The sequence below is a fragment of the Manacus vitellinus genome, unplaced genomic scaffold, assembly GCF_001715985.3.
Source record: "Manacus vitellinus isolate BGI_N305 unplaced genomic scaffold, ASM171598v3 scaffold_45_pilon, whole genome shotgun sequence".
In the NCBI taxonomy this organism is placed as follows: Eukaryota; Metazoa; Chordata; class Aves; order Passeriformes; family Pipridae; genus Manacus; species Manacus vitellinus.
The window spans coordinates 4,683,126-4,700,755 of NW_021940571.1; the positions used below are offsets into that span (position 1 = coordinate 4,683,126).

At 46.0% G+C, this 17,630-nt stretch overlaps 1 protein-coding gene across 6 annotated transcripts in view; it reads right to left on the reverse strand.

Moving 5' to 3' along the window:
* The window catches only part of TNIK (TRAF2 and NCK interacting kinase), a 125,045-nt gene that overhangs the window by 45,324 nt on the left and 62,091 nt on the right, over window positions 1-17,630 (reverse strand). For all 6 annotated transcript variants that reach the window (XM_029962302.1, XM_025895841.2, XM_029962301.1 and 3 more), the window contains exons 4-11: window positions 15,803-15,913; window positions 13,370-13,460; window positions 11,875-12,005; window positions 8,554-8,608; window positions 7,760-7,838; window positions 3,447-3,622; window positions 1,726-1,792; window positions 677-881 (exon numbers count right to left, since the gene is read on the reverse strand). In XM_029962302.1, coding sequence (XP_029818162.1) covers window positions 677-881; window positions 1,726-1,792; window positions 3,447-3,622; window positions 7,760-7,838; window positions 8,554-8,608; window positions 11,875-12,005; window positions 13,370-13,460; window positions 15,803-15,913 — 915 coding nt within the window. The remainder of the gene's footprint in view (window positions 1-676; window positions 882-1,725; window positions 1,793-3,446; window positions 3,623-7,759; window positions 7,839-8,553; window positions 8,609-11,874; window positions 12,006-13,369; window positions 13,461-15,802; window positions 15,914-17,630) is intronic.

Here is a 17,630-nt window from a genome sequence, read left to right on the forward strand (position 1 = left end):
GGGTGGATAATTTTATGACCGATCACATTTGTAGCTGGTGTGTTAAGACAAGGGTAATGAAATCTTATCCTTCGGGGCACATATGGATCATTGCACAAGTCAGGCAGGCATCTGCCCCTCCCCTGCAAGAGAAATTGTAATTGGCAGGGACTGTGAGGACTGAAGTTGAAATTAGGGATTAAATGGGACACAAATGGCATATGGATCTGGGGAAAGGGCAAATTGAGCTTTTCAGCCTCTTTTCAACTGTAACAGTCCACAGCAGCAAATAACGATAATGAACTTGACAGGTGCCTGGATCAGTATGAGTTTTGCCCATCTCGACTGAATACAACTGTCACACCAATAATGGGTTAACTCTGCTCAATAGTTCCAGGGATCCCTTTAAGTTTGGCATTTCAATGGTTTATTTATATCCAACCAGTTCCACTACCTTCACAAGAGTTGGCAGCACTTACTGTGGTGAGGAGAGTGGTTGGAGGTGGGTATGCCACAAGGATGAGCAGGGGGGTTTGACCAGTGTAACAAAAAGGTTTGGGATTACTCACTAGGGAGACCAGGACATGACCTTCTTAAATCAGGCTGAGAACAGTCACTTGGGACCTGCTACCAGAAATCCCACTGTTCCACCCCAAGCCTGCCTTTGCCAGCCCATCGCTCGGCTCTGGCCAGTTACCTCCTCCAGCCTTCGCCTCTGCTCCTTCTGCTCCTCGATCCGCTTCTGCCGCTCGGCCAACAACTGCCGCTTGTGCTCCTCGTTCTCCCGCTGCTGCTGCTCCAGCTGCTGCCGCCGCAGCGCCTCCGAACGCTCCTTGTTGGCCAGCTGCAGCCGCAGGAAATCCCGCCTCAGCGTCGACTCCCCGGGCAGGTTCAGGATGGAGCTGCACAGGACAGAGGCATCAGAGAAGATCCCCTCCCCGCATCCTTAAACCTCTTGCCAAGGGAGGTGATTTTCCAACGTGGCCCCTCTCTCCTCCACCCAAACAGCATCCAAACACCCAACAGAGCGTGGGCAGCAGAAGATGGAGGGATGGGGGGACTGCAAGTGTCAGAGTAGGGTGGTAGACACAGTGCTCTGCCCATGGCCCGCCATGGCCACCATTTATTTGCTAAAGGTTTCCCTTACATGAAGTTCCTAACCAAAGCCTCTGGTGCTGCAGTGGTACAACACTATATTTAGCTGTGCACAAAGCACACTTAGCATGAATCACTGCCAGCTATTAAAATACTACATTATCTCGGTGAAATAATGGAATAACCTGATACTAATTACAACAGCTCTGAAAAATGTCACCAAAGAAAGTTCCAGCCCCACGGTGCTTGCAGTGGCACTGGGGGAGGTTTCATGGTGAAAAGTTACATGGAAATAGGGAGTTACACTTGGATGTAAGGAACCACATTTTAGTCTTCTTTAACTTCATCTCACGTTTTTCCATATCTCAATATCCACATTCCCATGACAGCATCCTGCTGTGATGCAGGTCCCACAGGCAATGGGGTACCCAGGTTGTCTTCCCCAGCTTTTGGCTAAGGTGATTTGGAGCATCAGTTTATACCCACGCACCACCCAGCAGTGAGGATAAATATCCTCTGTTCTGCCAGGGAACAGGACTCAGTGTTCAAAGTGTCCTTTTTCCATTTCTAGTTCATATGAGCCCATAATTCAAGCTGATTTTATACAGAGCTAAAGGGACATAAGGGCAGAAATGAAATGCTGATTCTTACCTGGGCTCTCCAGAGTCATTTTCCTCCTCCTCCTCCTCACTTCCACTGTACTCATACTCTGTCTCATCTAGGAACAGAATAGCTCATCAGTGCCCTTTGCTGGACTCATTTGTTTTTTTCAGAGGCTGAAAACTCCAGAGCTCTGAATACAGAACAGACTCTTCTTGCATGGCTAAGAATAAGCAGCATTACTGCTCTTCATTTTCTGGTTTTATGGGGGGCTGGAAGGCCAGGGAAGCAGAGGTGGTCTCCCTGGGTGCTGGCACCTCACAAACCTGTGCCAGCTGGGAAGAGGGATGCAGTCCCAGCTGGTGCACCATGGGCAGCACCAGCACAGCGGGAAACAGCCTTGACAGCCACAGCCCCTCAATGCAAAGATGGGGGTGTCCTTGAAATTAGAATTTATTCCCATATGACAGTGAGTGACCCCCTTCTTCAGGAGGGTTCTGCAGTGGGAGGTGCCCCACAAGCTATTGAAGCCACAGTCACTGGAGGGTGGGATTTAACCATGGCTCTGAAGGTACCAACTCCTCTTTCCCTAAACATATGCTCTTCCTATGCAAATCCATGTAATTTCCAAGCAATGAAGATATCCACATTAAAGCCCACTGCAGTGTTGCGCTATACACTGCAGTTTCTGTTGGGATATCATCTTTATCGGATGAAGGGAATTACAGTAAAAGAAAGGCCCACATTTATCCAATTACTCTCCATCTCTAGGGTCCAGCCTTCATTTGCCAGACTAAACACATTTAATACTTCACTGGGATCCCATTTTATTGTTTTGATTGTAGTGAAATCTATTACAAGGGGCTGGAAGGTACGCATGAAAAATTAATTCCGCTACCAATAAGAAGAGAAATAGCGACATATTAATTTTCCGGATTCTACAAATGAGCTTTCAAATTAAAATTCAGTTCACAAGCTGCTGAATACTTTAACAAGTTTCTTCTGCTATCTGATCTTTCTTGCAGAGGACTTTGATAGGGCTTGGAGAGTTCACTGAAAACATTCAGTTTAATAGGTTATTCCTAGTCAGCGGAATTGCTTTGGGGCAAGGGTCTTATCTCGATGTTCATTTGCACAACTTTGCCATCGCTGGTGCAGCGTGGATGTCACGTAGATCAACAGACTGGGCACGAAATACGTGAGCTGGGGAAAATTCAGCTTAGCAGCTTCACCCTCCCACATGCCAGGACGTATCTATGTAAACGTATATTTTATACACGCACTTTAATGAATCAAAGCTTAGATGTTCCATGTGGAAATTACCACCTGGACAAAAAAAAAAAAGAAAACCACACACTATTTTTCATCAGGAAAAAAAGAATATTTAAAAACACTGATTAGCTCTAATGACAGTCACCTGTCTGTTTGGTATGAACACCCACTGGTTTGTTATGAGTATTTATTTTCATTTCAGGGACTGAGAGGAATCAAATCAAGCACAACAATCCAACCTCAAAACCATAGGAAGTGTGGTCACACAAGGGATCACACCACTGAACTCAACCAGATTGCAAACAAACTCAGCCATCTGAATGAGGGGAACTGAGACCACAAGCAACCCGGTCCTTTCTGCCTTCCTTCTCCTACCCACACCCTTTGCCCACAGGGATGTGCCTTGGGATCCTACAACAGGGATCCCCAAGCACACGGCAGGGGTCAAGGACTGCCCAGGGTGCTGCTTCTCCACTAACCCTCCTCTCTTCTGCACTCACCTTTCTCGCCTCGCTTCTTTTTAGTCCTGTCGATGTGGTCCTTGAGCTGGATGCGGACCTGCCTCTCGTTGGGCTGGTCTCGGATGAAGGGATGCTTCATCAGCTGCTCTGTGGTTGGTCTCTGGCTGTGGTTCTTCACTAGGCAGCTCTCAATGAAGGACTGAAACTTTTTAGACCTGGTCAAGGACAGGAAAGGAAGGTACAGAAAAAAAATAGGTAAATATATCAATTCTCCTATTAGAAGATGAAAAACCTGTGGGTATTTGAGAAGATTTTTTGGCCGCTACACAGTTCTTGCTCAGATGCAATCCTTCCAAAAGGATTCCCATGATCTCTCAAAGCTGCACCATCACAAGCACCCTTTATCACTTCATCTTCTCCTGCTCTTCCCATGCATGCTCCTATCTGTAAATTCCTGGTGCAATTAGGAGAAACCACTATTCTTCTCAGTCTGCAGAAAGCTGGGAACCATCAGTAAGACTGTGGAATCACCACAGCCAGATGTGACCAATGGCAACCAAGAAAAAAACAAGAGAGTGTTCCTCCTCCCTTCCCTCTGACCAGTGAAACTGCAGGTAGAAATGAGAGACAACACATACAGATATAAACATAATTCCTTAATAGATTGTTTCTCATATTTTATGGCCCCGGGCCCCATGAGTGGGACAAGATAAGTTGATTTTTGTTTTAGATTTAACCTCCCAACATTAAATGGCTTGTTAAAGCTCTGGCAACCTCCAGGCAATGCTGCTGCCTGCAGCCCTTCCCTGCTCTCTCAGAAGCATCACTAACCCACCAGATCCAGGGGGCCACCATGCCCTGGACTCCCTGATCATGGAAGTGAATAGGACGTTCCTTTTGGGCAGCATGGCTTGGGCAGAGGGGGGAACGTGGCTGTGAATGGCAGAGCTGTGGCCTCCTCACAGCCTGCCTGCCCACAAAGTTCCATTCAATCTCAGCTAAAACAGTTTTGGTCAAATCTTTAATAAACAAATTTCTCTTAGACTCAAGTGTTGCACATCACAAGTTTTCCTGGAACTAATTTCACCACATTATAAACCCAAGAGAACAGGGATTTACAAGAAAGGAAGATGTTGACAGGTTGCTATAGCCTATGTTGCTTTAGCAAATAAGAAAATGAATATAAATTAATGTCAGAAGCCAACAGATACTACAGAATTGTATTAGAAGTAAAACAATAAGCTTTCAGGGATTTTACTTTTAAGCTGTCAGGCTAAAATTGATTTATCTTTTAAGTGCTAATCCATACAAATTGAGATGCAAAAATAAAATACACTACTGGACCCAATTAAATCCTCCCTCCAGCTTTATTAACAAGCAAATCTTCCTTCCCCACCTTGCCTTGAGAAACCCAGTGTCTCGGTGTATCCAGAAGGGATAATCCATGCGATGCTCAAAAAAAATCCGCTTCTAAAATATGATTCTCCCTTGTTGGTGTGAAGCTGGAGAGGCTCCAGTCCTGGATGTGTGGTCCAGAGCATGTGCAAACACGGTCAAGGTGAAGTAGCCAAGAAGTTATCCTGCAGTAAGTGATGGGTTTGCCCATCTCTCGAGGATGGGGTTCCCAGTGCCCTGCAATGGCCTAGGACACCTTTGCACCCTTGAGCTGGCTGAGCAGCCACAGACAGGGACCAGCTCAGGCCTCTGGATTTCCCAAAATCTTCCTCTCTAAAAAAAGCAAGCCTGCCCAGTCACATAGTTCAGCCCTCACTGGAGCTGGAGCAGAAGACAAGGGCTTTCTCCCTGGCTCTGATCCAGGAGGACACCATCACATGCCTCATCCCCTCCCCAGGCCCAGGTCAGCTCACCTTCCTGAAACACTGATCCTCTAGCTCCTGAGGTTTCTAAAGCTTAAATCAATGTTTGCAAAGTCTTTGCAGCTGCTTGGATGAAAAGTGGTCTCACAGTGCAAATATCACCTCATTAACAAAGAGGTTTTGTGTCTCTTACAAGGCAGGTCTAGGGAAGGTTTATGGGAACAAAATTACTAAAGTTCGAGTTCATTTTGCCTGTGAAACATGGGAAGAAGAAAATAAAGCTTCGTTGCTGGCTGTTTTTAATTGGGAAAGAAAGTGATACACCAAAGACTTCACTTTCATAGGAACAGCACTATTTAAAAAGCCAGTTCAAGTATTTAGTGAGCAACAAAATTATTTTCCTCTCTGCAATTTTCAAGTCGGGGCAGGCTCCCATGCCAGTATTCCCTCTTGGCTTTCCCTAACTTACCCTCAAAGGTGCTGGAGTGCCTTTACTATTTCTTTCAAGTAAGGAAAAAAATGGTTTGCCCACCTGGTGTACTTTTATTTATGTGTTGCTGCACACAAAAGCAAGGACAAACTCAAGGTTCAAGTTGAACCTTCTTCATTTTGCTTTCCTCTTGCGACCTGTGCTTGTGAAAACCAGCTCACTGACTGCCAGGAACCCACCAAGAAAGCCTGGTCAAGCATCTCCACTCTTCTTGGGATGGGCGTGCAGAATTCCAGGACCCATCCTGGCAAGGCCCAAAACCTCCAGCTGAGAAATGAGCCAAGGACAGCAAATCTGCCCAGAGTCACATTAAAAATGCTGAAAAAATTTGCTTTGAAGGAATTGGTGGAGTTGGTAGAGCTTTATTTGGATGCTTTGGAGTTTCCCACTGCAATGAAAGTTTGGAAGATGGATTTGGTTTGAGCTGCCTGAGGTACATGTGTCCCAGCTCTGATGGAGACCAGGGATCCCTGCTTGCTCGTGGAGGGGTAGCAGAGGCCAGGTGAGCACCAGGCTTCCCCTTGAAGCTGGAGTTTCATGACACTACGACTTCCCAGGAGATCCTTCTCTCAAAGCAGCCAGGATGCCACCCCTGGCATGGCACAGCACTAGACTGACCAACTGACCCTGGGCAGACACCACGAGATGTGCAAACCTGAGGAAGCTGTCGGACATGCACGGAGAAGGTGGTGCCAAGGAACATTCCACCTTGCACAAAGCACGTCACAGTATGTCAGGGCAGGGACTAAAACACAACTTCCACCTTTAGGAGAAATGTCCTGCTCAAAACCTGCTTTCATCAGCTCCCCTCTGCCTGGAGGCAGAGTGAACCTTTGCTGAATAAACAGCACTTCGGTATGAAGAATAAACTCTGAAGTCTCACAATCCATATTGTGCTGTAGCAGTGAGGATAATGAAAGAGCTGGTGATCTGGCAGAAAACAAACATCTACACAATTTTCTCAGCTGACTAACGGTATCCTCAAAAGGTTGTGCAAGGAGAACGAGAATCTTTGACACTCTCTGCAGAGCCAGCTGGGAATGGTCCCTCCCTTCCTGGTTTGGTATTGGAGCAGCTGATGATCAGGCTAACAAAATTGAGATGCCTCGTGCCAAAGCCTGAGTGAGTTTTTAGGGGTTGTTCCTAAAACCCCGACAACCATGCACTGGATGCAGAGGACTCCAAGACCCTCTCATTCCTGTCCCAGCAACTAAACACCTGCTGCTGCGGCACCAAGTGTTTTCCATACCTACAGCATGCTCTTCTCCTTTTTCTGTGTGTGTGTGTCTTCAATAAGATAATAAGCAAAATTTCAAGGATTAAGACAAAACTTCCCTCTGGGAGTTCAGCCTATCTGGGAGCACAGGGCTGTCTCTCCAACCTCTGGCAAATCTTTCCTGACCAAACCACTGCTGAACCAGGGGCAGGCAAACAGCACGAACCAAAGACAAGTGTTTTTAAGGACTCCACTTCCATTAATACAGAACATACAGTAACAAAACAACATCTGCTGGGCTTCAGAATATTTTTCCTGCGGGTTTTTATTGGCATGCCTTGCCTTTTTTTTTTTTCCAAAACAGTGACGTATCTTTTCCTGCAAAATTTTAAAATAAAGCCCAAACTAAGTACAAATCTCCGCATTCCTGGGCTTCCAAGATAAACTATCCTTTTTTGGCCTGGATACATATTTCCACTTGAAAACGGAACCTGACTGGAAAGAAACAGGAGCCAAGCAAAGTGTCATCAGACTTCAGGCTGCACAAAGCGCCCTGGAAAAGCTGACACCGACCTGTGAAATGGCAGTGTGAGAGTCTGGCTCTCTCTGCCTTCCAAGGACGCCCTCCATCCCATAGTGGATCCTTCAACCCAAATTTCCTCTCCATAGGAGATCAAGACCCAAACCTACACTCACCGGAGTGATGCTGGAGACCATCACCAACCCCTGAAGCTGTACAAATGTAAACACAAACACCCAGCCTGGGCTGCAGAAACAAGGTGCTCCAGAACCAGTTTCACAGTTGCTGAAGATTGAGAAAGAGACTCACCACTTCTTTGATTTCAACCTTGGGGCTGGGTTGCGGGGGATGAGGAAGAGGGCTCTCATGGGATGCATGTCGCACAGAGCTGCAATTTGCAAGAAGAGGCATTAAACGTGGACATCCAACAGGGGAGACCCGAGTTTCCTCTGAGGCTACAAGACCTGCATGGCAGCTGAGAGCTGACATCCCCATCCAAGTGGTGTGTGTGTCCCCAGCAGTGGCAGGGAATGGCTGGGGACACCTGTGCTCCTGCAGTTCTGGGTCCTCAGCATCCACCCAGGCGCCAACAGCGACGGGCCTGGAGCACGGGGCAGCTGCACCATGTGTCACGATGCTCTGCTCTATTTACCTGCACTTACCACTGTGCAAGGACAGCCCCAGGGTAATGCTGAGAGCCCTGGCAGGATGGCCTGTGCAGGTGCCCCAGGTGAACCCAGCATGTCACTGCTGGTGTCACTGTGGAGGCTGGTAAAACAGCAGCTCTGAGGAGCAGTGTTTTACCTGCTTCCAGTCCTCCACCCCTTCTTCATCTGCACTTTATTTGAGGAAACTGAGTCCCAGAGCGCTCAGGTAAGTCACACAGCGCCATGTGCTCAGTGCCTATCCTGTCTCCTAGGCCACGCTGCCCTGGCAGCTTTGTCCCCATGGATGCTGCAAGCTCCATCTCAGTGAGCCCAGGATGCTTGGGAAAACCTCGGCATGGTGTTTCTTGCACAGAACCGAGCGCTGGCTGGTGCTCAGCAAACCCCAGCCCGTCACACCCCAGGGTCAATGAACACAGAGGGAATGACTCTACTTACGGGGAGCACCTTCCGCCATCTCGATGGCTGTTATCCCCAGAGACCACAAGTCGCTCTGTAAAAGAAAGCAGAGGGACATTTGTGACATAAGGGAGTACTGTCACAGCATCAGGCACCAGGTGAGGGGGAAGCAGGGCTCTTCCCAGCCCTGAGGGCTCAGCCCTGGGAGCCAGGTCCTCTGCAAGCCCCCAGACTCACATCTCAGACATTGCCTCATCCTCCTGCCATGTGCTGGAGTTTTAGAAGAGTCTCCCAACCCTGCTGTTTATGCCAAGATTTATTTCAAAACTTTCAAGGTATTTTTGGTGTGGGACACGGCCACCTTGCTGGCACCACTCCCAGCAGCCATGGTGGGGACACTGCCCAGGGACACGCTTATTCTGGACACCATATATAGGGTTGCTAAATATTGACAATGCAGCACCTGCTGGAATGGGAACTGGACTCTGATCAACTCATCTCAAGGTGGAAGGGATGGACTCTGCCTTCCACTCTTCCTCCTGCAACTCCAGCTCTCACATCATGCTCTCCCTTCACTCTGCTCTGTGCCACGTCCCTGCAGTCCCACTTCAGCTTTCTCCTCTCCAGTTCAAGAGCTGCCCTTTCCAAACTGCCTCAAGCCTTTAAACCTGCCATTTAGCGAGCAAATCCCAGAAAGGTTGTTTTTCCCAGTACAGAGTCCCAAAAGCTCAGCCAGAGCTGAAGGGAGCCTCTAGTAACCACAAGTACCTTTGCACATTCACCCTCCAAGAAAGACAACTCGGATTTTCAATTTGAAGGCACTTTTCCTCATTTTTGACTCAAGTTCTCCCTTAACAAATGCTGCCCTTGCTACACATCTTTGTACCTGCTTAAAAATTCTTTCTCAAATCTTATTTCCATCCCTTTCACAGTACAGTCTCATCCATTCTTTGTTTCTGGTCAGCTGGGATTTCTGCTGCATACTTAATTATCACAGTCTTTCCACATGATTCAGCACACATGACCCCTTCCCTCAGGGTTGCCACTGAACTCCTTCCAAATTCCTAATGTGTCTTTCCATATTGAGGTGCCCAGTATTATATGCAAGATGCCAAGTGATCTTAAAGCTGGAGCAATACAGAAAGGGATTATCACCTCTCTAAGTCTCCCAGAGAAAGCAGAAAACTCAGCAGGAAGCACACATTTTATAATGATCTTGAATTCGGGGGTTTTTGTGTGGTTTTTATTTTTGAGGCTGAAAAGCTTTTCAGTCCATCCAGCAAAGATATGATGTGCTAATATATTTGCATTGCCTTGACTTGGGAAGGGAAGCAGGCTTCTTTCTCCCCCTCCTTTTGATTCTAAGTTTATTGACAAGATATCTCTAAAGAAAAAAGGAGGACTGGCTGGGGGAAAAAAATCAACAAATAACCTCAACAATGTGGGGTTTTTATTTGTTCTTTTTAAAAGTGGTTTATTTATGTGAGGAGGTATTTACTGCCTCCTTCCATAGATTACACAGGCATCTCTTTCTGGCTAAGAAAACAGTGAGATCAGAGGCTTTTTGTCCAACAGATTAAGCCTGTGAGGAGTCCTTTTTTCACCCTATAAATCTCATCTTTTGTATTCAGTATTTTAAGCTGGTCGGCTAAACCAGAGAGCATCTGATTTGCATCCCTTTTAAAAGGAATAATTATAATTTACATCCTCCCCCCCTCAACTTCAAAGCAAGAGCATCAGGTGCAGGGATGTGATCCGGGGAAGGGACTAATGTCCAGTGGCTCCCAATTCCCCAGGAGCTCTGAGAGTGAGCGTGTCGGCAGCAATCAGCCTTCTGTCCCACACCCCCAGCCACAGGAAAATGGTCAGTGCCAACTTCAGAGACGCTACGAGCATCTGATCCTGGGGGACAATGGAGGGATTCTGGTCCTGGAGCCTGTGCATCAGTCAACGGCATATTAAGTGCCCTAGTTATTCTGGCAAGAGGAAAATCCTCAGGGATTTCAGAGGGCAGAAAGCAGCCTATGAAGATATCAGTCCTTTTTTAAAAAAATAATAATAATAAAAAGCTGTGATGAATGAGAGCGTTGCACAGGCAGCTGGTGGTGGAGAAGTGGTGGGAGCAGCTAGAGTGGGGTGCAGCCCTGCCATGAAGCACTGCCATCAGCAGAGCTGAGGAAGTGCCTGTTGTAATTGGTTAATCAAAGAGTAATAAGTAATTGTAGATTAAGCTATTTCTGCGTGTCCTTATCATTAATGATTTCTGTAACCCTGAGTCTGAACCCAGCCTGGAAAGCTGCTCTCTGGAAAAACATCAGTTCAAAAGTTGACTGATGCACTTAAATGGCTGCAATAGCAGCATGTCTCTCAAAAATGTCTCTGAATGATCAGTAATTGCACCCCAAACAGTCCCATGATAGTGGACTGTGGCACTGTTACACTGGAGTGTTCTGTTGCTAGAAAGCAGCCCACACCAGGGGGTCTCAAAGTTCTTTTTAAACATCATCTTGTAAAGTGACCTTTCAGCACGTGCATGAACAGAGGTCCAGTGAGCTTTACCTATGTCTGAGCTTTCCCCCCAGAGTTCATGTGTCAGTGACCTGCCCTCCTCTCTGGACATGCTCAGTGGACCTTAGGAGGTTTGCAGCTAGAAATTCAAGTTCTGGACACTTCAAAAAACCAAGGCACAAAAAGTCAAGGGATATTTCTACAGATGTGTGTCCAGAAATTTGTAGTAAGGCAGAAAAAGGATAAAATATATTAAGCTCTCCCTGCTTTAACCATCAGGTCTCACTGTTGTTTGAATGGGCAGGTGGGACTCCTAACACTCCTGCAGACCTGCTGCATGGCACAGGGCTCTGTGCCACATAATAACTCAGTAGTGATGTTGTGCTGCCACTGATCCAAAAATAAACTTCAAACAGACTAGAGAGACATGTAAAAAGTAGGTCAGCCCCCTAAATGTCTGATTGTGTGGCAGCCTTCAGATCTCCCTGCGAATATCAGCCTGCAGGCCAGAAGATATGATTTTGCCCTTTCTAAACCTGACCTGACTTCTCTCCAGAGTAAATAGAGCAAATACAGCATGTTTGACTGGAGTATTTAAAAACACACAGCACCAAAAAGCAGGGTAGCAGGTAGGAAGCCTCAGTCTGACACCTTTCTCAGCATGGGGAATGACTTCCTCACAGTAAATTTGGATACGTGAACAGCACAACAAATATTCACGTTGGACCTGCACTGGCATCTCAAAATCCCTCAGCCAGAAAGCAGGAGGAGACTGCGCTGCCTGTCAGTGTACTTTTTCAAAGCTGCAAGGATATACTAAATTCCTGAGTGAGAAGATGCTGGTTTAGGTACCTTGAAGTCGTAAGTGGCATCGGGATTTTCATCGCAGGCGATGACCTCGGGGGCCATCCAGTAAGGCGTTCCAATGAAGGTGTTTCTCCTGCCCACCGTCCTGTCCAGCTGAGCGCTGACACCAAAATCCACTGTGGATCAGAGACACAACGGGGCATTGTAAGGTCAGAGACAAACCTGAGCAACACTCTTCTGCTGAATGTAAAACATTGTGTTCATTCAGAACAACTCTGCACCGCCAGGAAAGAAAGATGCGGCCAGTGACATTCCTGTTTGATCTCTGCTGGGATCAACAGAGGTCAATCAAGGACAAACCTGATCATCTGATGTCCAGGTTTTCTATGAAACCCTGTGCCTTTTCCTCCTTGCCAGGAGGCAATGAAAAGAAATCACAGCTCCTCATACTAATGAGAAACAGGGTTAGCAACATGAATAACCAACAGCCTTTGTTCTATGCTTGCTCATTTGAATTAAAGCCTGCCAAATATCGGTGGAAGCCTCATTTTTCTACCTAAATTCTTGCTGGAAATGGCAGAAATGCAAAAGACTTAAGGAACTAAAGGGCCAAGGACACAGGCCCATAGGGAAATGTCAAGCAGAGAGCTGCAAAATGAAGCAAAAAATGATGAAATCAAACCAATGAGAGAACACTCTATGGTCCACTAAGTACACTTTGCACAACACAATGGCTGGAGATTTGCCCTAGAGAATTTCCCCTTAGAGGGGAATCTTCACCAGCATAAAGCCAAACGAGCTGGTGGTACCATCTGTTAAGGTGGGATTTTATTCTGCTGTAAAGGGAGAGGAGAGGCATGGGAAAACAAGGCTTGCACCACACAGTTCCCAGTGTAAGGGATCTTCCATCACCATCATAAATTAAAAAGTGCAGAGGCAGCCTTAATAACATTGGTGTTGAACAACTAAGAATATGAGCCCATCATCTGTGCTGATCCATTGCCTTACATATGATCTTCACATGAATGCCTGCTCTTCTTCAGGGTGGCTAACATCACGTATTAACTTCAGAGTACTTCTTGCAAATTAAGCTCTCTCCATCAGGTTAGTTTGGAAGAGGAGTCTGGATTATGTCACACTAAACTGAATGGATTATGATCCTGCAGGGCACTACTATGCAGCTGTAGCTGTAGGCAAACAGCCTTTGATAATGCTTGGTGATGCATACAGGGCAATTTTCAATCTGGGGCATGAAAAAATGGTCTTGGTTGCTTAACCTGTATCTGATGGCAGAGCTGTCTGAACAGTAACACCACTGCAAGTGCATCTTTGCACACAGAACTCGGCCATCAACCACCAGCAGTTTATGGCACAGCACTCGGTCCAACACCCAAGGTCATGTTATTGAGGCCAACATGACAAAAAACACAGAGCAGCTCTTGGTACCCATCCCCTTTCTTCAGGTCATGTACAAGTCAGCTTTGCTGCTTCCCTCCAGCCAGCCCACTCGCAGTTTCCAAGAGCTCTTACCCACTCTTACCTAGTTTCACTTCTGCATTTTCCGTCAGCAATACATTCTGTCCCTTGATGTCTCGATGAATTACTTTGTGCTGGTGTAGATGACTCAAGCCCTGGAGAATTCAGAGAAAGGTTAGAGGAATCCAAGTTCAAAGCATGTTATTTTCTGACATTCCTCCTCAACCAATTATGCTCCAGAAACAAAAAGATCACAGTTGGAGTTAAGCACTCGAGAATGCTTTTGTTTATCACATGCTCCAAACACTGTCCTGTGTCCCATGCTGGGAGGACATGCCCGGTGAGGCCCAACGGGCTCTACATCCCTCAGCGGGTGCTCCCCACTGCAGGGAACCACTGATCCTACAGGGATTAAACCCAACCTTTCAAGTTTCTGCAGGAACCCATACTAACCCAAATTCCTCCGTAGCTCTAGACATAATTTCCCCCATGTGCTCCCTTGCCTTAGGGAGCCATTTCTGCAGCATAAATAATAGAATGGGTTTGTCTCCTTTCTGTATTTCCATCATCCAGAAACTGAAGGAAACAATTCCCTTGTTATATCGGTCCAATAAACTGGATTTCAATACACTGAGGCGCTTGTATTAAAAAAGCTACCATGCAAATACAAACGTTATAACTTGCACATATCCCTAATAGAGACATAGCTCAAATTAAAAGCCTGTCTCAAAGGCTAAAGGTAAACTAGCTTTGTTGTTCTGCTGGTTTATTAGCTCATTAATTTCCTTCCGCAACCTACATATTTATTTCATTCATTTATTATTTCAGTTTCAAAGTAACATCCACCTATATTGCCAGCTTAGGAAAAATATGGATTACTTCAAAAACTAATTTTGCATTAGGCTTACATTTCACATTAAACATTCATATTTGAGGAAGAAAAGAATCTCTGCTATCACTACTGGTAGTTATTAGTCATTTTACGCTCATTACCTTGGGAAAACACTGTGGAATAGATTATATCTGTATGGGAGTCCTTTTTTAGCCATGTTATACTTGGTTAGAGGCACCTTTGTGCATTGCAGGTAAAGCAAAAATTCCACTGAATTTCAATAAATCCTTCAACAGCGTGAGATTGAGCCTTCTGTTAGAATTACAACTGTCCATCAATGTCTGAACCAAGAGTAAACCACCTTCTGCAGCATGAAGGTGGGAGCCTTTCATCACCCAAAACCCTATGGAGGTCACCCACCAACAGCCCCAACGCAGGGCCAAAATCAAGGGATGACACTCGATGGTGGCCCTGGGACATGAATCAGTGGCTGGGTTCTGACTCACTGCCAGGGACTAAGTGGGCTCAGAGAGCTCACACATTTAAAATAAGCCCATGTAACTGTGGCCTCCTGGCACTGAAAGCAGTGTCCATACAACAGCTGATTTGTTACAGTGCCAGCATCTTCTGCACATCATGTTGGTGTGGACAGGGCATTCAGGATCAACAGAGAAGTGCTGTGTCACCTCTGGACACCCATGGCAGCCTAAGTGTCAGTCACATTTTTTCAGAACAACCATTCTGCCTCATTTTCTTTCATAGAATCATGGAATTGTTTTGGTTGGAAAAGACCTTTAAGACCATCAAATTCAACTGTAACCCTGACACTGCCAAGCCCACCTCTAAACCATGTCCCTAAGAGACATATCCACACGTTTTAAATCTCTCCAGGGATGGGGATCCATCACTTCCCTGGGCAGCTTTTTCCAGTGCTTGGCAACTCTTTCAATGAAGAAATTTTTGCTAAAATTTTCCTGGTGCTACTTGAGGCCATTTCCTTTCATCCTATCACCTGAGTGGCTCTGGTTTCTTACACACAAATATTTCTATTTTCTCTTGGACAGATGCTCCGTTTGCAGAGCAATAAGTTTTGATGTCAGGCAACCATTAAAATCCCATCATCTGACCTCAGCTGTGCAAAATGCAGGCAAGTCTTTGCTGAAGCTGCCATCTCCCAGTACATGAAACTCTGGCACGGCACATTTTAAGACATTTCATTCAAACATTTAAACTGTGGGTATAAAAGCTGCAGCATCCTCATTAAAGGCAGAGACATGTGGATTTAATAAAACATAGGATGCTTTTTAATAATGAAGGTTCTTTTTTCCACAGACTTTATCAGTCCTCACCTGTTAACTAAAAATGTAATTCTAATGCAAATAAATCTTTGCCCTATTAATACCAAAAGGAAATTATATTTTTGTGGAAGGAAAAGGAGGGTTAAAATTCAGGGAACCAAGAGAGCTAAAGGGCATTAAACAGGGCTTATTTATTATGCATCATACAAGCACATGAATCATTCATGCCTGCAGGCACCACAGAGGCTCCAGCCCATGGCAGCACAGCATCCACGAAGCCTGTGGAGCCAAAGGCTTTCCGTGTCCCCTGAGCACCAAGTGCCACATTCCAACAACCCCCAGCATTCAGCTCCCTCCAGACACGTACCCGTAAAATCTCTCTGCAGATGTAGGCGATCCACTCCTCCTTCAAGGTGTTCCCCTTCGTGTTCTTGATGAGGTCGGTGACGGAGCCTGCACCGCAGAACTCCATCACCAGCTGCCAAATGGAACAGAAATGCAATTAATGCAATGACACCAATAGCATCCCCAGGTCTGCCTGACCCCAGGGCAGGACCCTGATGCTGGCACTGCTGCTGTGGGGCCACGGTGGTGCTACGCAGAGCCATTGGGACATCACCTTGAACCTATCAGCTTACAATCCATCTGGGTTATAAAAACTAAACAATAACAGGCTGGCAAGGCTCGAAAGGCTTGTTACTCTCCAGAAGGTTGGGAGCAAGAAGCAGGACTGTCCAGTGCTGAAAACCAGTGGAGGAGGCTGGAATCTCAAACCCCACCGCTACATACCCTGCTTTATACTTCTGACCAATATGTGTCAACAACAACAAAACTCTTCCTCCTGCATGTAAGTTCTCTGAAAATGCAAAAGCACCAAAATAAATGCTTGAAAGCTTCCTATAACCTTAGAAATCATGTGTACTTTTCAAACTATTTCTTTATTTTTTAACCAGAAGATCTTTGATTCTGATCATCTTTTTGAGCAGGAGACCTCCCTTGCAGGGAAAGTTGCCATTGCAGCTTCAGGCCTCCCGGGAGAGAGCTGATGTCCAACTGCTCAGGTTGGTTCAAACTACACTGACCACCACCACTTGTACCACTTCCAAAGTGTCAGAATATCAAGTATAGGAGCACAGTGATCTAACTCAGACCAAACTTAACCTTGTCATTGAGCAACTGTGAAATAACTGTTACAAAAATAGCACGGGATGTGAGTCTGTCTCCCAGGGACATCACGGATCCCCAGGGCGTGCAGGAGCTGCCACTGTGCTCCAGAAAGCGAGCGCAGCCTGTGTGTGCAACAAGCCTCCTCCAAGGCCTGTGCAACTGTTTCTCTCAGATGTGAAATCATGTTTTCCAATTAGATCTACGTCCTACTGAAAGATACTCCCTTGCAAGTGGTGCCAGATTCTTCGATGTGCATGTTTAAAGTTTCTTATCACATGAAGCTTACACGGCATTTAACGTTCTCCAAGCAAGTGACATCACTTCATTAAAAGCACAAGCCAAGAGAAGAGAAACTGAAGAAGGGTTACTCCTAACCAAATTGCACAAACGCAGTGATTTAAGACTATCATAAATTATAATGATTATAAAATCCAGACACAGCACCGCCATAAACCGTCAGGTTAAATAAAATACTCGAGCAGATTATACCTTAGTTGGCTTTGACCATGATCCTATCTTTAGTTTTGATGTTAAGTTTCTTTTCTTTTCCTGAACTGACAGCTGAAAAATGCTTGGTATATCCCTGTTCCATCAGGAAACTGGCTTCAAGAAATAGATGGATGACTGGCCAAAGTCTGCTCCATGCAAAGGCAAGGAACACACCTACAGCTCTTCCACCCCAGCGGGATCCAAGCCATCCAGATAGGTCACTGGGACACAGCCTAAGTCATGGGTTACTCATTGCTCACTGAATGGGGAATAGTGGAACAACTGGTTTCAAAGTCACTTTCCCCTCTTTTTTCCCTTTGGATGATTGACACATGTTTCTGATTAAAGGAACATTTGGGATACCACAGCAGCAAGTTTGGAAAGGAAAACTCTGGAGAACTGAGCCAGCCACAAACACTTCCCAATCTGAAATGCTGCCCTTTCCAGTCCTCTTCCATGGAAATTCATCCACAGGCTCTCACCAGGGTTTGGAGCAGGAAGAAGAGGCAGGGCATGCTACGATGTGTATGGCAATCATA